Source organism: Apis florea, unplaced genomic scaffold, assembly GCF_048593485.1.
Source record: "Apis florea isolate Af1SG1 unplaced genomic scaffold, ASM4859348v1 contig_3367_pilon, whole genome shotgun sequence".
Classification (NCBI taxonomy): Eukaryota; Metazoa; Arthropoda; class Insecta; order Hymenoptera; family Apidae; genus Apis; species Apis florea.
The window spans coordinates 5,748,389-5,768,858 of NW_028256746.1; the positions used below are offsets into that span (position 1 = coordinate 5,748,389).

Consider the following 20,470-nt stretch of genomic DNA (forward strand, 5'->3'; position numbering starts at 1 on the left):
AGTGCGAGCAATTAGTGTTGCGAGAAGAAAATGTTATCATTATCGATTAATTACGATAATTATAATAATAATAATAATTATTATTATTGAATATAACAATTTGTTCGATTGATTATGCGTATATACATATATTTTTCAATTTTGTATCAAACAAAATCGCGAAACGATTTCGAGAGCAAACGAATATATATTATTATTGTCAACTGTTCCGAGAAAAGTAATAAAATCAGAGAATCAATTGTCGAATTGGATATTTATATATATAAATATATATAAATATATAAAGATTGTAAAACTGTTTCTATATCGTAAGGTTTATAGTTAAACACAATTACTCACGAGTCAAAGATCTTGTAACATGAGAATACGATGCACTGATGTACGAAAGCGGATTCTTCGTATATTATATATAAGTAGCGAGTAATTCCGTAAGCGAGAGGATCGTTTGAACAGAATCATGTTAAACGTGACGTAATCTAGGCATCGTATGGTATCTCGCAAACAATCACGATAACAACGAATGATGTCTCAAATAAAGTGCTGTGGCAATCGAAAATCATCCACGTTTATTCGTCGAATCAACCGGGATCCTGTATAGATTAATTTGCAGCTCGTTATCTTGATTTTTCTTTTCCTTTCTTTTTTTTTTTTTTTTTAATAACATTTACATTTTGGTTGCCACTGCAGGATGCACCGCTCTTTTCCTGATTTATCTGTAAATTCAGCACCAACGCTTCGTACGTAAACTCGATCGATTCATGTTTCTCAATATAATTGCATATTCATCCTTCGTCGTATCGATCATCCTTCGAAAGATCGTTTCCTTACTTTTACTTTATTTTTTTTTTTTTCTTTTTTTGAAATTCATCGCGAACGAGAAACTAACGCGCCGCTCGCACTTGCCTTGGTTCTTTCTTGTGCACCGTTAAAAAAAAACCTTTCGTTCGGGGGGTGGGTTTGCTTCGCCATTGCAGGTGAGGAAGGAATACAGGAAGTTCGTGCGCCGCCACTCCTGGTTGCCCAAGTGCCTCAGGTGCTCCAAGACGGTGGCCGGAAGCTCCGGTGGTTCTTCCGGTACCAGCGGCGGCGGTGGTGGCGCAAATGGCGGCAAGGACTTCGGCTCTCACAACACCTCGTCGAATCCGTCGGCGCCTACCACAGACAGCTCCGGATTGTCGCCGCACGCCGCCTCCAATGTGGGTACAACAACGACCACGTCACCGCCCAACAATCACAACAACCTGACCGCCGCCTGTAACAATACGAATCTTTCGATAAACGTGAACCTGAACAATTTGTCGCTGAGGTCGCCGGTCGGGGCACACCAGATGCACATGATGGCACCTAGCAACCACAATAGGCATCCCGCTCAGCAAGGTATCCGATAGCCGCTTCTACACCAAACCGAGAAAATTTTCCATCGATTTCTTTCGAAATCGGATTTGTTCCATCCAGTTTTTCACCACGATCGAACGCGCGCACAATTTGTCCGCGCCGGAGAAAACGATACGATAGGGGATTTTTTTAGGATCGGAGGAGGAGGAGGAGGAGGAGGAGGACGAACGAAAGAAAATAGATCTCTCTTTCTCTCTCTCTCTCTCTCTCTTACTTTTTAGCACTCTTTATATTACTATTACTTTTCAACCAAGCTGGTTTTCTTTTGTATTCTTATCGACTCGCTCTCTATAATACTGGACTATTGTATTCCTTTTCGTTTCTAATTATTCTTCCTTTCCAACTATCGCTTGTTTCTGCCGGTTAACTCAGCTATGATTAATGGTACTGGAATTAATAACGCATTTTCTCTATCCATCTCGTTTCTGTCCCTCGTTCTACGAAACGTCAACCAAGCCTTTGAGAGTTGATAAGTTCGCCAAGGTTCTTTGCACCTTTATCGGTCGAATTCTTTCGTCCGGCCAGCCAATCACTCATATTTTCTTGTCCGTTGCACGATCGTTCACGCGATTAAGGGGAACGGTCTCCATTCCACGGTTCTAACGGCCGAGCTTTTCGGCCGGATCCTCCACTTCGATTCAACGATGCACCTATTGTCCTCTGTCACACGATTACGAAGTTCTCACTGATACGATTCCTCTTCTTGTCTCGATATCAAGTTCTCTCGATCTAGTCACTCGATTCAGTCGATTCTTTTTTAAAAAATTATTATCTTGTACTCGTTTCCCAGAAACAATTCGGTCTCATCTTCGGTAATCAGTGACCAACGCTTAGGAAAATGAAGAGATTTCGAAACTTTTTATTCAACTGGTTAACCAGTAGTAGGCTACAACTATTATCGTCCTCGAAATCTACTCTAATAGCAGTAGCTCGTACATTCAACCGCGTTTCCTTTCTTTTTTTATTCCGTTTCACTTTTTTCTCCCTTCTTCGTTTTCTTCTTCCTCTTTTTCTTTTTTTTTTTTTTTTTTTTTTAATATGTTACCCCAAGTCTGTTGCAGGATAAATTGTGAAGTGGGTGTCCTCGACCCTCCTAGTCGAGGGAGACTCGTTTCGAATGGGCGCGCGTTCCGCTCAAAAGCGACGCGTGCCAGAAACACTTTTTTAACGTCATCGAGAATCGCTTCGCCACCTCGAAAAACTGGCTCTGGAACGGGACGAGCTAAAAAGGCATTTAACGAACCGTTCCACTCTTTCGGCTCTATCGCGCTCGCTGCGGAGAATTTAGAGAGAGAGAGAAAGAGAGAGAAGGAGAGGGGGGAGGGAGAGGGAGAGAGAGAGAAATAAAGAGAAAGAGAGAAAGATAAATGTATATATTATATCGAGAAAGTTAGAGTAGATTTAGAGAAAGGGGGAAGCATGCGAAGAACGATATTCAAAGTTTGGAGGGAAAAACGGGAGGGGAAAAAAAGCGAGAGAGAAATTGAGAAAAAAGAGAGGGAGAGAGAGGGAGAGAGGGAAAAAAAAAAATTATTGAACGTGGTCATGCCATAGATTTGTATGATAAAACAACGATACTCGGTTGTAGAGATGAAACGATAAACACAGTTGGATGTGTGCGGTCGTTGTGTCGTTGTATTCTCTGAAAAAAATTTATTGCCAATTGTCGGGCCGAATTTATCGGATTTGGTAGAGATTACTAGAGACACGAGCCGACTGGATATAATGAACGACACGTTATGTATGACAATTATATGTACAATTGTATACCATTGAAACTTTTTCTCTCTCTCTCTCTCTCTCTCTTCTCTCTCTTTCTTCTCTCCGTTGTGTTTTTTTTTTTTTCACCGCGTTTGTTCGTGAATTTGCCATGACACACCGCTGTAAATTCACCGAATTTTAGAACGGCTCGTAACGCACGTGCCTCGTGGTTTTCGCAAAAATAAACGACGCTCGCACGCCACGATGTGCACTATTATTTTTTTTCCTTTTTTTTTTTTTTTTCATTTTATTTTATTTTATTTTATTTTTTTTTTCTTTCTCTCTACCCAACTACGGGTAGCTGTTGCAGTTGTATAATTGTTAACGTAGAGCTCGAACGCGCTTGGAAGATATTAAAAAAATGCTTTCGATTCAAACATTCAACGAAACCCGAAAAACCGAAGAAATAAAAATATTCTCGTAACACCATGATTTTTTATGAATTTGTACTTGTCGTATATAACTGCTCCTCTCTCTCTCTCTCTCTCTCTCTCTCGCTCTGTTTAAAAAAATTCACGAGATCCGTTTTCTCGCGAATGCATACGCACGTAGATAATAAAATAGAAAGGAAATCGGTGTATCGACAAGCGAAAAAAAAAAAAAAAGACGTGGAAAGAAGAAATGAAGAAAGAGAAATTCTCGGTTATATATTCCATATAGCATTCGACCAGAAGGCGAAAAAAAAAGGGGGGGGGGGGGGAATACATGGCACGCTCTCTCGCTCCTCCATTTTGCACACCTGTAAACACGCGAACGTACTATTTGCAAGACCTCCTACTAACAATGGTGATTTTCGTGCTTCTTATCTGGCTCTGGGTTTGGTGTAACGCGGTTGCTGGCTACTTTGTACCCTCGTTCCCTTCCTCCTTTCGCCCCCCTCCTTTTGTCTCGATACACGAGACGTTACTTTTTACTGCGAAGCGCGAGCACGACGAATGGCTCGCTCGCCCTCACCTCTTCAGATTTATTTCAGATGATGATTTCAGATCGTCAATGAAACGAAACTTCTCTACGGCCGGGTAGAGAGAACTCGCCACGCTACGAGAGAACGTAACGAATCTGTAAACATCTCGATGATTCGTACGATCGGTTTCGCAGCTGCGCCTCCGACGAATTGCCTCTCCAACTGCTACACTTTTGGCCTGCCCCAAATTTCCTGTCTGCACGCTGTTTTATATTCGTCGGGAAAAAGAATCGCCTCGTAAGATGCGCGAATCGACGCGTAACGGTAGTTTGAATAACCAGTAACGAAAAACATTGAAAAAATTCTTTACCTTTTGAAATATTAATGTGATGATATAAATAACACGTGAAACATTAATAGAACATAGCTTGCATCGCGAGGTTTGAGAAGACAGATCTTGCATTCCGACTAATAGCATCTGCTCTAGCTAGCGTATCCAGCCACTGGCTTCCTCGCAAACCTGTTTGCCGCTTATCCTTTTTACTCTCGAGGCACTGATGCGTGAGCCGACCGGTATAATACTGTCACTAAGGAAATTGAAACGAATTTTCATAAAGACCATAAAGGAAGTATATAACGTTGAGAAAGATTCGTAATGTACGAGCGTGTGTAATGTTATTCTTATCCAATCGCGTGGACAGAATACGATCGATCTATACATACATACATATATATATATATATATATATATATATATATATATATATATATATATATATACATATATATATATACATATATGTATACACACAAACGTAGAAAACTTTTTCTCGTCCCCTGAAGAAGAATATGCGATATATTCTGCCCCCCGTTTTTTTCTCGTCGAATTCTGTCCACGCAGTCGAAATCTCTAGTATTATCTTTAAGCCGCTCACTTGTCAAGCGATCGTTCGATCGAAGAGCGCTCGAATTAGCTCTTTCTCTCGTTTTCCTTTTCGTAAAGTATTCTCGCGCTCTCCGATCGATGTTCTCGGTTCGGTTCACAGCCTGTCAAACGCACGTCACATCAAAAGAGCGTCGAGACGCTCTTTGGCCCGCTCACACGGCCGATTACTTAAGCACGAGGAACAAGAGAAAGCTATGAAAAAAAAAAAAAAAAAAGAAAAAGAAAAAAGAAAGAAAAGAAGAAAAAAAAACGAGAAAAAAAATCCTCGCCGAACCGATCAACATTTCACATCTCTCTCACACCTCCTGTTGCAACGCACAACTCGTACGTACACACACACGCGCGCGCGCGCACATACACGCGTACTACCCTTCTTCTTCGTCACCTTTGCTCTCTGTATACACGCGCAGCAAACGCAGCAGACATACGCACACACGTACACGTATAAAGAGAAATCGTTCTTTTTTTTTTTTTCCTATTTTTTTTCTCTCTTTCTCTCTCTCTCCCCTCGCATTTTCGCTAATTAACACTAACTAGGCGCATATTCTCGCGCGACGAGGGGCAAGGATGGGATCGATATCGGATCAGATATCGAAACGTATTGATTTAACGCGATCCAGAGAGACGCAGGAGTGCCGCCCTTTGAATCGAGGCGGCAAGCTCGAAAAATCGGCTATAATTAACCGAGTGAACGAATCGTGGAGAATCGATTGCGCGATCGTTTTCATTGGTAAAAAGATTTTAGCAAGTCGTGCGTGGAGGATAATTTTATTCGACACCACCGATGATCGGTAACGGATACGGACCGGTACAGACGGCTCGTCTTCCACGTCAACCGCGCAAACGAGGAGCCGGTTCCCGACGTTATCTCATTACGGACAATAAGAGAACAAAGAGGACTCGCGCCACGTTTCTCCGTTGCATCTCGCCTTGCTCCATCGCGACGGCTCCTCCTTTCCACTTAAGAAGGACTATCGATCGATGATCATCTTCGATGGATAAATTCTTGAGAATCTACTAAAATAATTAATATCTACGAATGGGGGTGAGAGGAGAGACCGATCGACCGAAAGAAATTCGAATAATCGTAAATGGAAGAATCGTCTGTCGATCGAAAGGAGATCGAGAGATCGATGATTAAATTTTTCAGAATTTTCACACATTCCGTCCTCGCCACGAAGCGGAAAAATCTTGGAAAATCGTATTGGTCGAATATACGGTCGTCCAGGAACGCAACACTTCTGTGCGTTCAAGGTGTGCGTGCCGACGACGCGTATCTCAGTCCGTTACATCGTAGATTTGCCCGTGTACGAGTTAAATCCGCCACACTTCCGGCGAGCATTGCAGCTCCGCGAGATATCATCTCGGATTTATCTCGTCCATATGCGCCAGCCACGCTTTCGAAGGGTTAGAGGCCCTTTTTAAACCGTGTCGCGCACGAGAATCCGGTTAATCCTTCTCGTTGCTGGCGATTACATCAACCGTATTTATCACGAGTAACCTCGTCGGGTTAATTAGTTTCGAGGAGAGAGGAAGAAGAAGAAGAAAAAAAAAGGAAAGAAAATTCTCGACGAAATTGACGAAGAAAGAAATGCGCGATGCTTAGAGTCGAGATTAGAAGAACGCGAGGATTTATTTATTAAGGAGCAAGGTGTTTTGCCCGAGATGATTTCGCGAGAATTTTGTTTACTGGTGAATTGCGGTATTTTTTTTTTTTTAATTAATATCGAAACGAGCCGGGCAATTAGCGAGAGGTTAATGATCATAATGGCAACCTTTCCTACTCGACGTTTCAATGTCCTCTCTCAGAACATCGGTGTTCCATTGTGTTGTCCCTATTGTGTCTCCAATGTTTAATCACTTGATCTTTCGAGTATTGTCTGCTGAGCGTATTATACTCTCGTGTATTACAGCGCGCGGGTAAAATAGTCTATCATCGACCCGACTGTAACTTCCGATTACATTATTATACGACAAAATTACGTAATCAAAATTTTGTAATCAATACGTTAATTAGCCGATAACAATTGGTTCACAACACGTTTCATTCCACGTTCGTGGAATGGACACGAACGAACGATCCAAAGAACATATTCCTTCCTTGAGAAAACGCTTGAGAATCCAAGACACAATATATATATATATATGTACACAAGATTCATCGAGGACACAACACTCGATCTCATCCCCATTCCGTAGTGAACGAAGGGTTAAGAGGGAACGGCGAATGGTTCGATTTTTACAGTACTTGGCGTCCGGTCGAAGCTGGGCGATTGTCGATAGGCAGCCGGCAGTAACAGCGCCACGTGAATCCTCTTCGACAGAGGCTCACATCGTGGCGACCCTGCCCTACGCCCGTCACGCCTTCTTACCCTCAGCTCCCAATATCCCCAAATCTGCCACCGCCACTTGGGGCCACCTTAACAAAAACCTCATGTGGAAGGTAACTAACTCACCGCAGCTAAGAAAAAAAAAAAAAAAAAAAAAAGGCTCGCTCGCTCGCTCGCTCGCTCGCTCGTTCGTGTCGTGTTGTTTCGATCGAACTTTCCTTTCTTTCTCTCTCACTATGTTTATTCTGCCATATTGTTTCTCTAATTGATTGCATGCCACGATTTTTTTATTTTTTACCTTTACTTTCTCCTCATTCATTCTCTTTCACGTTTCACTTCATTCTTACATCTTCAGTTACATCTCCGTTTCTCGTTTCTTTTCGTCCTTTTCTCGGTTCGTATCATATTAACAATGATAACATAAGCACCTAGAGACACATTTTGCACACCTTAGACGACACCTCGAGATTATATATAGAGAACCCGGAACCGTTTCGAAAATCGCATGGAGGTGTGGGGATAAATCGTTTCCTGTAAAAAAAAAAAAGATTTCCATCAAACGAAAGCTTGCAACCCTTCCCCTTCTCCCCCCCATTCTTCGTTCAATCGCGATCATATTCGTTTTCGAAACGTCTCCGAGAAGAACCTCTTTAATTTTTTTCCTTTTTTTTTTTTTTTTTTTTTCGAAATGACTTTAACGAAACAATCGAAAGATGTAGAAACACTTGAGAGAACATTTTTCGAGGAGAGAATGTTCATTATGGTTCCGAGTTCGACGCGAGATGATCGCGAAGAATCGTTGTTACGTACGTGATTCAATTTTTTTCCGAAGATAAAGAAAACGCCTGTACTTTTACGAACGCGTAGCTCGTTGTGTGTCTGTGTGTGTGTGTGTGCGTCGTGTGCGTTCTTTTTTCTCCTTTCTTTACGTTCTTTACGTTCAGTAGTGAGAGAATGATGCTACGAACGTATGTCCCCTCATGATCATAGCCCTTGTACATATCACACAGCACGTACTACCGAATCTTCTCGCTCGTTCCTTCGTACCATGCATGCGAGCTCGTGAATTTTGTGAAACATCCCCATCGAGATCATCGAGGTTGGTCCTCGGTGAGGCTCGTCACCACCCCTTACATATATATATAGTAACTCGTCGCGCGTGTCACGCGAACGAAGATCCTCGCTATTATTTCTCTGCGCGATCTCTCGGCCGAAGGAAAAACGAATCCTCGTTCCTCATTCGAACGAAACTCGTCGATTCGAAAACAAACGAAAGAAATTTCCGGCGCGATTTTCTTGCAGAAATCTTCGCAAGGATCTTCGCGTTCGCCGATCACACCGATCCCCCTCCCCTCGTTATTTACCATCGAGTTACACGAGATTGTCGATCATTATCACTTTGTGTTAACCGTCACCAACAACCCATTACCTCTCTCTCTCTCTCTCTTATATATATATATATATAATCCGATCCACGATCACGTGGATCACGATGGTCTCGCACTCGCTCATCGCAAACTTGATCGTCTGTCTGATCCCGCAGAACATTTCTTTTAAATCGTATTCCCGGGACTCGGGGCACGGCGGGTCCGAGCAGGAAGACTCGCCCAGGACGCACAACACGATGACCCTGGGCCACTCCGGGCGGAACCGCGGCGCGAGAGGGATCAACGAGGGGATGAACGAGATGAGCGGCAACAGGACGACCGGCGGGGGCGGCGGCGGCAGACGAGCCGCGATGCCGTACAAGCACAAGTACACGGAGATCGTGGACGGTCGCGTGAACGGGCCGGGTCATCACCAGCTGCACGCCCACCACGGCCAACACGTGCACCTGCCGCGGGACCTGGCCAACGAGGACGAGCCCGTTTACGAGGAGATCGAGCGGGGGGGCGGGGGCGGTGGCGGCGAGATCCAAGTGTCGGACATGTCGGACGAGGATGGGAGAAGGCAGAGCGACATGAGCAGGCAATCGTCGAGAAGTTACGGGGATCACAGGCCGTTGATCCCGTACTCGCCCGCCACCGACAGAAATCTAATGCATTACGGGCAAACGTTGACGGATCGCGGAGGTGGGAACATCCATTGCGACGAGTACAGCCCCGCGTTCGAGAGGACACTCAACACTTGTTGGGAGAAGTTGAGAAAGCAGCAAGCATGGTACGAGAGGGGCGAGTTGCCCCGGCTTCCGGCCAGTTACGGCATACCGCCTCAGCCGGACCACACGAGAACAGTCGCGGTTCTGGACGGGCACACGGTCGTCTGTCATCTGCAGCCGCAGACGGACATGTACACAGGCCGCGGGATGCCACCCCCTTCGTACAGCGAGTGTTAGGACGCCCCCTAAGGTGCCAGCATCTTGTCGTCCTCTTCGTCTTCCTTCCGCACGAAGGATGATGGATGGGTGGATGGAGCAGTTTCTCGCCTCTCGAGACGCCGCCGTTTTCGATCGTTGGAGATCGACGGAACGATCGATCGTGCGCTTCTGCGGCACAACGTTTGTCACGGAGGGGGATCGGATCTCTCGCGAAATCTCGCGATTCCGAGAGGGATCGCGCGGATAGAGAATTGGAGAGGATGATCCCTTCTTGAACAACGGCGGTCCGTTCCCGATACGAAGAAAACGATACGATCGACGCGCGTCTCGACCTCTACGTTTCAGCACGGATGAACGAGAAGAATTGTGAACGAGTTTCTAGCTCAAACGCGACTCTACGGTTGCCCCGTTGCGTTTCTTAGCCATAAGCGGGCACGGCCCTTCGCCGGCCGTTCTCGACTCTCCTTTGTTTCTGTTTCCGTTTATATATATATATATATATTTTTTTTTTCTTTTCGAGAATTTGCGTGCACCCGCGCAATGTCCACGCCAACGGACGTGTCTGTCGTCTCCGGTTCAAGAATCGTGCGAGTGTGTGACGAAACGCCGAGGAGTATCTGTGAATACGATAGTGTGAATTATTACAGAAAAAAGGAAAAAAGAAAAAAAAAAAAGAGAGAAAGAACAATCACGAAGAACACAATCTTGTTGAAGTTAATTCGATAATCGTCGTTGTAACCGTCGAAGAAGCTGTGCTCGGGCTTTGGAATTGGCTCATTGACGAAACGACGCGCGGATACGATGTCGTGCGAAGAACGATAAAACGTGACGAGTCCTCTTCTAGGTTTACTTAAGATTTTGCTTACGGGGAAACGCTTACGGAGCTCGAGGTTTCGAGGAGTGCGGATTGTCAATGAAAATTCGTACGTGATGATCGTTCAACGCACGTAATAATGTTGGAGATAATTATTTTCCTTCCGTTCTTCAGGATGTTGTTCTTGTTCGTTATCGATCATTATCCTCGAAGCCTGTCCCTCGTACGCGTTCACGTAAAAGATCGAGGTAATAAAGATTTCTTCCTCGATGATCTCGTCGATGGCTGGCTACGCTCGTTAACGAAACAAAAAGAAAAAAGAAAAAAAACGATTCGAGAAATAATAATGAGACATATCGAGATCGATGAGAAAGTTTGTGGGCGGGAAAAAATCGTTCGTTAACGGGTCATTCGATCGATGAGAATTCGATTTGGATCCCCAGCGAAGGGAATCAACGACGACACGATAAAGGAATCTGATGCCCGTCTGTTTCCTTTCGAACGTCTCGACTTTCATCGAACCGGGGGCCGGGGGATAGGGGGTGGGAGGATGAGGGGGAGGGAGAGGGGAGCGTTCGATGACATATCGCGGAATTGCTGATCGATATCGACCTCGCCATAGGAAGAAGAAAGAAAAAAAAAAAAAAAAAACTAAAGTTAAACTTAAAATAATCGATCGACGCTTACTTCGATTAATCATTATCGCGTTACATTAGTGATCGTATCGTAGAGTTACTTCTAAAGTCGCCAGATTTAGCTTTTCGTGAAAATTTCTGCGACACGATCTGCTTCGGAAGGTAACGATTTATTCGTGAGATAAAAAAAAGAAAGAAAGAAAGAAAGAAAGAAATCTTCGAGTTCCGGAGATAGAAGAAAAGAAAAGAAAAAGAAAGAAAGAAAGAAAGAACAGAAAGGAATGTCCATTTTAAACCGAGTAAGAAAGATTAGTAGTTTAACGTTAACCGCGGTTAAAAAAAAGAAAGAAAAAAAAAAAGTACCTTTATCGGTCGTCCCAGCCAGCTCCTCACTTGTACATTGCTTTTGGAACGTTACGTTTTAGTCCCAGAATGTTATTTTTATAAATAAAAAAAAAAAATGATATATATATATATAAATGTATATGTATGTATACAGTAACGATATTATATATATATACATAAACAAACAAAATAAAAAAAATACGAGAGAGAAAAGTGGGCGAGAGTTGTACGAAACAAGTATATATATATAAATATATATATATATATTATATATATAGTGATACGAAGCGATTTTCCGAGCGACATGGAAAAAGCGAAAAAAAACTTAGTCACTGTTTTTTACTATTTTTTAAAGAACAAAAAAAGGTATATGTCGTAATCGCGTAATCTAATGTGTAACTAAGGGAACCCGCGCGCTATTTATTTTTTATCATCCGTGAGTGTTATCTAATGTGTAATTAACAACTCGTGTTGAGATCCGACGATCCGATGATCAGCGAAGAACGACGCTTGAACGAAATGCGAAAATTCGAGATGTATCGAGAGTTGGTCGATCGGGTGAACTCGCTGTCATTCGATCATCGAATCGAGGGGCGAAATTTTGTGCTTGCAAAGAAGATCCATCGTCGACGAACGGAAGCGTATATCAGGCGACGACGAACGTCGAGCTCTCTCGACGCGCCATTTTTGGCTCGATGCTCGTCTCGAACCGATATAACAGGAGAAAGATATGTTGGGTTAACTTAATTGCAAAGACAAGGTTCTTCTTTTTCCAAGCTTTTGTTTTTTATTTTTTTATTTCTTTTCTTTTTTAATCGTATCATGGTTCTTCAGCCAAATATGAGAAATTTGTTAAATTGTAAATTGTAAATTATTCTTTCAATCGAGCGTTCGAACTTCCGTTTCCTCCGTTCAAAGGAATACGCGAATACAGTTGAATTCAATGTACTCTTTCTCTCGGTTCTTCTTTCTTCTTTTTTTTTTTTATTACGTATAATTTCCTTTTTTTCTTTAATTTATTTCCCTGCTCAGCCGGGCCGGCCGTGATCCTTCTCTCCGGCAAATCGTACGTTAAGGCGAAGATAAATCTATAGGCGAATTATAAATAGCGATAATCAGCGTTTAAGGGTACCAGCGTAGCTAATTGCTAAGCGTTACGAACGTTTCCTCCGACTTCTATGAAACGTAAATTGCTCATTCTTTGACATCGCGAGAACCCATTCGCGCAGTTGTATCTTGGTTTTTCCACTTTTTAGAGATCCCTTCGCACAAGCGTAGTTTGAGATGACAAGCGCATCCGGAAACCGTTTCTGTCCACTGATGTTAAAGGTAGAACGAAAATATGTCGAGTATGTAAATATATATATATCATTTCCATTTTGCCACGAAATTCTAATTCACGTCACACGTTTCGTTTATTCTCGTCAGCGAATAAAACCAGAAGTTTGTACTCGGTCGCTCGCCATTCGAAATCATCATCCGGACGAAGTGTCGTGTCACAAAAAAGAGAGTCGAATTTTTGCTATCTTAAACGTTCCTTTTTTTTTTTTCTTCTTTTTTTTTTTGTTTTTCGTTCCACTTTTCCACTCCTTCGTCGTCACGATAAGGAGACAACAACCGAGCGAGATATCTTTTTCAGTCAATTACAGAGCAACGCACCAAGTGTTACGAAAGTCAATCGGGTGTCGAGTCCTCGAGATTTCGCGTCGTTTAATCAAAATAACAATAACTCTATGCGATTTCACAGAGTTTCTTAGAAGAATCAACGATACAAAATTGGACTTGAACACTGTTCGTTATGCGAAGCCTTCGTGCGTCGTTCGTAACTGTTAAATGTGAGAGACACGCGTTACGATACGCGACGACGGATTCGTCGATAACTCGGTTAAAATTTCCATTCGTCCAACGATTCGTGCATCTCTGCGTTTTCTCCCTTGCGTCGTCGCGTCTCGCGAACGTTTCAATCGCGGCGCCTCTGTCCACGGTGCGACAGAGTTTAGATTCTACGAATTTTGTACAAGCGAAAGGTCTTGCCCATGGAACGAGTTAGAGAACTACCGGATAATATATCGAAAAACGCAGCCACATTCCATCCGTTCGACTTGTCGTAATCGAAAGAGATGAAAGGGGATAAAAGGGAAGATGTATTACCAAGAGCCAAGTAGACGGGAACAATCTCGAGCGCATTTGTGCCTGGATGAATAGGCAATCGATTTTACGAATTTGCGTAATTTTATTACCGTTCGTTTTTTTTCTTTTCTCTCTCTCCTTCGTTTTATTCTTCTTTCTTTCGTTTTTATATATATATATATATTTTTTTTTTCTTGCATTGACAACGTAACCGGCGTAACCGGCGGGCCACCACATTGGAAAAAAGAAAAGGAAAAGAGAACGCACCGGTTTGAGGATTTGTCGCGTGCGAAAGGGGAGAGGGAGTGTGTGAGAAACATTATCATTGGAAAATTCTCGAAATAAGTCGTGTACATAATGTAAATAGGGCTTTGTACATGTTGAACACGTTGTAATGTAAATGGAACAAAGAAAAAAAGAAAAAAGAGAGAAATGCGCTGAAGAAAAGTGCGAAAGAGAGAATTGTGTGTGCATGAGAGGAAATGATGATGATGAGAAAGAGAGGTGAAAAGAACGAGAGGCGACCGAGACGATCGATGTGAAAACAGAAAAGAATACACTAGATAAGACAAGTTATTAGTAAGTAGTGGATATTACAGTGACTATTATCGTGATGGCGGATGCGTGAGGCGGTTTAACTTAAGTCCCAAGCGTAATTAGTTAATGTGTAAATAAATTAAGCGAGGAAGTAAAAGAAACAGAAAAAAAAAATATAATAACAATATTAAATGAGAGCCCCGAATAATCATTGGATATTTATAAACGACTCCGCTAAAGAGAGGGTATGGATTAAAAAAAAAAAGAACGAAAAAAAAAGAAAGATCGATAAATAATATGTAAGTTCGGCGGATGAAAGAGGGAATGTAAAAAAAAAGATTAAATATGAACTCAAGCACTCGTCCCGTGCGTTAGGTTACTGTTAAATGAATGAATGAATGGAAAGTTCATAGGGAAAAGAAGAAGAAGAGCGCGAAGGTAGACAAAAGCGGAAGAGAGGGGAAAGAAGATTGGAGAATAGAAGAGGAAAGAAAAAAGATTAAGAATGGAAACGATTAATCAGATGGACAGATATACAATGCATGTTTTATCCTTAGCCGTTTTATAAATATAAATCCATCCTCTTCCCTTCCCTCCTTTCTCATCCCCCTCGCCCGTGATCTCGATCCTTCTCCTCTTTTCACGCGAGACTGATCTCTCTCTCTCTCTTTCTCTCTCTTTCTCTCTGTCTCTCTCTCTCTCTCTTTCTCTCTCTCTCTCTGATCGACATCGACACACCTGTCCGTACTGTCCAATTTCGAGATGTTCCTTTCAATCGTATGCGCTGTCTCTCTTTACTTTTCATCCTTGTTCTCTCGTCCGCAGCATCGCGTAAACGATTTTCCAAACGAACCACGATCGTGTCGTCCCTCGAGATACTTAGCGATTAACTTTTTATTTCGCGTGCAAAAAGAGAAAAAGAAAAAAGAAGGGAAGAAAGAAGAAAAAAAAGAAAAGAAAAGAAAGGAAGAAATGCATTGGAACGATGAGTGAAAGGAAATTCAAAGCAATTGCCGAAAGTAAATCCAAAGTAAATTGGAAAATAGGAACGTTCCCTCGCCACACGTATGTGCACCGATCATCTCATTCCTTCCCCACTCGCTCATCATTCGAAAGTATTGGAATATTTTTCGAATCGGCTTTTTACCGAACTATTTTTATCCAAAAGACACGAAGAAGCAAAAACAACGATTGCAGAATTGCAGAATTTTGAATAAACCGGCGCACGATTCATGTTCACATAGAATTCGTAAAAATTCTGTGATCTTTACCATTTATGTTCCCTGTTTATAAGTGATATTTAAACGAACGTGTTTAAAGGAAATAAAGGAAAAAATACACGGACACGGTTTTAGCATGTAATTACGCGTAAGTTTCCCGTGAATCATCCATCGCCTGCCTGCGCACGCTACAAATGAAAAGGAAGAGAAAGACCGAAGAACAAGCAGAAGAAGAGGAAGAAGGAAAAGAAAAACACAAATGAACAAGAAGAATGTAAAATCTAGGTATCTCCGATCTACTAAGAGCCTCCGTTTCTTCATTTTTGTATGCTTCTTTAAGACTGTCTGATACAGGAAAAAAGGATAAATAAATGTGTACCAATCTCTGAATAAAAAAAAAAGAAAAGTCTTATTTTTCTCTAGATTAGAAAATTTCCTAATTGCATAAAAAAAAAGGAACAATTTATTTAATCCTCTGTTTCTTTTTACTTACTCTTTCGATTAATTTTCTAAAATATCTTTCACAGCTTCTTCGTTTCCAATTATAGCTGCTATGCGTAAGATGGTCTGACCAACATTATCCGTAGCATTAACATCAGCTCCCAGATCTATTAATCGTTTCGTCACGATTAGATGACCTCCTTTAACAGATTCGTGAAGAGGAGTGGATCCTGTGGAATCCCGCGCATTCAGAAAATTCGAATTAAGCGCCAAAAGTCGATCGACCAAACGTTCGTGTCCGTGAAATGCTAAAAAATTAATAAGAGAATAGATGGTATAATTAAATAGGTATATAATTAAAATTATTCTACAATTTATACATATTAAAATACATAGCATAAAAATTATTACCAGCAATGTGTATAGCGCTTCGGCCATTATTGCTTCGATCGTCGATGCATCTAGTGAACTGACTCACCAATAAATCAAATGCATCTTCGTTGCCAGAACGACAGATCAAATGTAACGGTGTCCATCCATCTTTATTTCGCAAAAACGGATTTGCTTGTGCCCTCAAAAGCGCGGCAACGCATTCGTACGCATCGTTTCCGGTTTTTGTACAAGCCAGCATGAGCGGTGTCCAATCAGCGCGTTTCAATGCATCTATGGTTGCACCTTTAAATGAAAATAATTCAGTGTTAGTAATATAAAAGAAAAATGACGTTAGACGAGAGAAAAACACCTTTTTCAATTAAATACTTCACGATATCGTTGCGTGCAAACTGTGACGCCTCGTGCAATGGTCTCTTCATATCTTTATTGGCAACATCGACTTTAAAGTCTGGTTTCTCGAAAGTTTCATATAAATATCGAACGATATTCAAATGACCCGCACGAGCAGCAACATGCAAAGCGGTGTCACCAGAAGACAAATGCCGGAAGAATGTCCAATCTTGAATATCATATTTGGATACAAGAGTTTCTACTCTTGATAAGTCTCCACTTTGACAGGCGTGCAAAAATTTCTTCGATAGGTTAGGATCCGTCATATAAGTTTTTATTATCCAAGAAACGGAGTACGCGTGAGATAAAAATAATAAAATGTTTTCATTCACAAAAATGTGAAGATTTTTAATAAAAAAAAAATTCTAGAGAAACACTAAACACTCGAGAACACTGTAGAAATGATAGAGATTACCATCTCGTAGAGAACAACAGAAGTATAAACACTTGAAACAACGCCATCTACCGTCGGTATAAGTAGACGTTCAATGGCGCGAATCGATTTTATTTGCAAATAAGGTTAATATTAAAATATTTTATAATGTAAAGATAATATTGAATTTAAACATTAGAATTTTTTTAATATTAAAACACAAATTAAATTTCTATCCTTTGTATGATATAACAATTTTATAATATATCGTTAAGGAAAATTTCTACTGATAAATAATATTTACTTTGTATGATGAACTTACATAAGACGAAAATAATGAGAAATTGTAAACAATCGAGCAATGCTAAATCATCCAAGCATAAAACCATTTTGAAAATAAAATTAATCGTGCGAAATCTAGAATTGATACGAGTTATAAAAGAATCGTTGTAATTGTAACATCATAATTCGAGGTAGGATGCAACTAATATATTTCTAAAGCAAAGAAGAAAATTTTTGTTTCCTATTTTGTGAGAATTTAAATAAAAAAAAAAAAAAATCGACAAATGAAATGTAATACATAGATAAACGTAGATTAATTATTTATAAACCTGATTAAAAAGCCATCAACGACATCGGATCGCACATCTTAATAAACCAATGTCAACGATTGTCTATTAGACTTCATTAAAATTAATCAACGTGACGAAAATGTTTAACCGATCAAAATTACGACAGATTGAAACCCAAGAGGTTTCACGATTTAATTAGAAAGGCAATTTCGTTTTTTTCCGTAGAATTTCCATAACCGTTATGTCGACGCAAGATAACAATGCAAACAATTAACCATCAATAAAGCGTTTCCGGACTGGTTGTGCAACCGAGTATATATGGATACGCGATGAGCATCGTGCATCGCGAGAAAATCGCTTCACGCGAACGTTCAAGGTTCGATCAAAAGTATCCACCTTTCGCTTCGATATAATTGCCGGACTGAAGATGCCATCGTCGTCTCTTGTTATTTACCTTGCTGACCGTGCTGCCGTTCGCGTGATGCGGCCTATCGATGGCCTTGCCGCAACCTGTATTACGAATTATCTTAATTAATTGCCGTTTATTATAATATGTTCACAAATCAAATAGAAAAATATTCCGTCTTTTTAAATAACAACCGGTTAGATAAAAAATTCTATATTTAAAATTCTAATTGTTAAAAATTGCCACGAAGCGTAGTATCAATTATAAAAAACTTCCATCGCGATTAAAATCGATCGATAGAATAAATCGAGATAGAATAAGGATGGAGAAAGAAAAGAATGGAGAATTTTGCATTTACGTATTACACTTCGATCAGAATAAAACGGAACTTTAATTTAATAATATTTTCGAACGAATACGATACGCGTATGCACGTGTATCAAATGATTGTAACTTGTAAGCTGCAACTTTCTGGATCGTTTGATTATTACGTCGGCTCGTAAAGCATTCGGATGATAGCCGTGCCTTTGTCAGCCATAACGTAGGCCAACATGGGTATAATTCACCCTACGGTCTCGACAATCGATCGTCAATTTGCATACGATGAATCTCCTTTCAACTTGCATCGCATTCAATCGCGGTGCAAAGTTAATTTATGCAATGCGAGAAGATTGATACCTCGTGGTTACCGTTGTTGTACTGCATAAAAGCATTCTACCTTTCTAACAATGTTATTAAAACTTGTTAAACAACTCCGATTCGGTATACACGATGGATATCCGATCGAAAGTTTGACCGGTACGATTCGTGTCGTAAGCCTAAATTCAAAAGAACTACCGTTTATTACCTTTGCTACGAAAAATGCATTTTTGCACCAGAGACACGTCATACTTTTATTTCAATTACAATTTTTAACCATTCCCTGCACAAACAATATTCGAATAAACGTTCAGTGAACATTTTACATTTATCTTTTTCTTTTGGAAATCAAAAGAAGTCATCAACAAAAGAAGAACAGAACAGACAGGACAAACCTGTAATAACGCGTCGTTTTCCCCAGTCTGGATAACCATAATTTCACGCGAAATTGAATCTTTAATTGCACGGATCCGATATGACGACGATCAGTTGGCGCCAGTCAGAGAATAAGAATAAAAGACGCTCGGGCTCACGCTTCCATAGATTTCTTCCCCGCGTTGTTTTCCTTGCGTTTTCTTTCTCGCGTGTATCTGCGCACACGGAAACGCTCGCTTCCTATTCGAAAAATAACATGCCGAGGTTGCAACTTGATTATCGAGTCGCGCGGATTAATGCGCGACGATAAGAAAATCCTGGATATCTCTTTTCACACGAAGAAATGAAATGCTCGAAGGATAGAAACAGATCCTTGAGCGCTATCTATTTCCGCGCGAGAAATCTTTCGTTCGGATTACCTTGCACATCTCTATATTCTTATAGCTCTACTTGATCATCACGAAAATGCGGATCACGAAATCCCCATGAGCTTACGAAACTCGTTGGAATAATTGTCAACCGGTGTGCATTTTAAAATGTGTTAAAAATCAGGGAAAATTTTATCATTGAAGAATGATATAAAGAGATATATCTCGCAAAGAAAGTTAATATATTAAAAAAAAAAAGAAAGAAAAAAGGAAAGAAAAGAATGTAAATGCTGAATGTTATCCATCAAATTATGAAATTGATTCGCGAATTAGAAAAAATATTTTCGAACGGTGTGCAAATAAGAATTGGAAATGTTTACTTTATGATCCCAGTTTGCGTTATTATCAAACATTTCTATTATAGCATCGTATCAAAAATTTCTACTTGTTATTTTTTCCATAGCATGCACACGTGCGAGCAAAGATCCTGATACTAGATTGTCGCGCGTGGAAGACATTCGTGATGAACGTCTGCTATTGAAAATTTCCTGTAAACATCAAATCCAAGTTCGTGTCGATCGTGCAGATCGATCGGTTGTGAACGTTAGTCAAACGTTTGATCGATTCGCATTGGCATTGACCTTAAGCGACGAGTCTCATAGTCGAGCGCATTCGAGTACGTTCGAGAAAAAAAAAAAAAAAGGAAAAAAAAATCGTCGACGGATACGTGTTGCGTAACGCGCGAGATTTCATAGGAATTAAGGAACGATAAGCGTGATCAGTGTGGCTCGTCTTGGCAATTGTTGCCTTCGCTGAATCGCCATTACGGATAATCGCCTTCGAGCCGCAACAGGCAATGCAACTAACGAGTGGAGGAGAGAGAGAGAGAGAGAGAGAGAGAGAGAGAGAGAAATCACACCGCCCGCCAGACCGATTTTGCGCGCTTAACCTTGCGAGAAGGTTGAACTCTTGGGTTATAATTTCGCGTTCGAGAGTCACGTTAACGATTATTATCGGTAAGAAGAGCGCGGATGTTGGTGAATTTTAAATTCACACGCGATAGGGTTGTAGCGTTCAAGGTTTTCTTTTCTTTTCTAGATATTAATAATCTCGTTTCAAGATCTTTCAATTCGTCCACCAATCTCGTTTTTCGTTTCCCGCGAACGATCGCGGGAAAGT

At 41.0% G+C, this 20,470-nt stretch overlaps 2 protein-coding genes across 8 annotated transcripts in view; one reads left to right on the top strand and one right to left on the bottom strand.

The window, feature by feature from the left end:
* LOC100864217 (Calcium-independent receptor for alpha-latrotoxin) overlaps window positions 1–15,740 on the top strand; it is a 366,602-nt gene extending 350,862 nt beyond the window's left edge. For 2 of the 3 annotated variants that reach the window (XM_086912102.1, XM_086912103.1), the window contains 3 exons: window positions 975–1,196; window positions 7,252–7,449; window positions 8,880–15,740. In XM_086912102.1, coding sequence (XP_086768228.1) covers window positions 975–1,196; window positions 7,252–7,449; window positions 8,880–9,671 — 1,212 coding nt within the window. In that variant the 3' untranslated portion in view covers window positions 9,672–15,740. The remainder of the gene's footprint in view (window positions 1–974; window positions 1,197–7,251; window positions 7,450–8,879) is intronic. The other variant, XM_086912104.1, reaches the window with a different exon arrangement.
* On the bottom strand, window positions 60–17,067 carry LOC100872872 (ankyrin repeat domain-containing protein 16). Of its 5 annotated transcripts, none has more exons than XR_015293321.1 (5): window positions 16,518–17,067; window positions 16,187–16,450; window positions 15,828–16,083; window positions 7,786–7,867; window positions 60–1,252 (listed from the first exon to the last, which is right to left on the bottom strand). XR_015293321.1 is itself a non-coding variant. In XM_031915264.2 (4 exons), the coding sequence occupies exons 1-3, from the start codon at window positions 16,822–16,824 to the stop codon at window positions 15,836–15,838; spliced, it is 819 nt and encodes a 272-aa protein (XP_031771124.2). In that variant the 5' UTR covers window positions 16,825–17,053; the 3' UTR covers window positions 60–1,252; window positions 15,828–15,835. The 5 variants fall into 5 exon arrangements, 3 of the variants coding, with proteins under 3 accessions (XP_031771124.2, XP_086768233.1, XP_086768231.1); XR_015293322.1 differs by lacking the exon at window positions 60–1,252 and adding an exon at window positions 4,410–4,647; XM_031915264.2 differs by lacking the exon at window positions 7,786–7,867 and having other exon boundaries at window positions 16,518–17,053.
* Window positions 17,068–20,470: the final 3,403 nt, after the last annotated feature.

Bases quoted from the DNA above. Each gene is read 5' to 3' on its own strand.
- LOC100872872 (XM_031915264.2), bottom strand. From the start codon at position 16,824: ATGACGGATCCTAACCTATCGAAGAAATTTTTGCACGCCTGTCAAAGT. The intron at 16,451-16,517 runs GTGTTTTTCTCT...TTTCATTTAAAG, and splicing joins GAAGTATTTAATTGAAAAAG to GTGCAACCATAGATGCATTG. The intron at 16,084-16,186 runs GTAATAATTTTT...TTAATTTTTTAG, and splicing joins AAGCGCTATACACATTGCTG to CATTTCACGGACACGAACGT.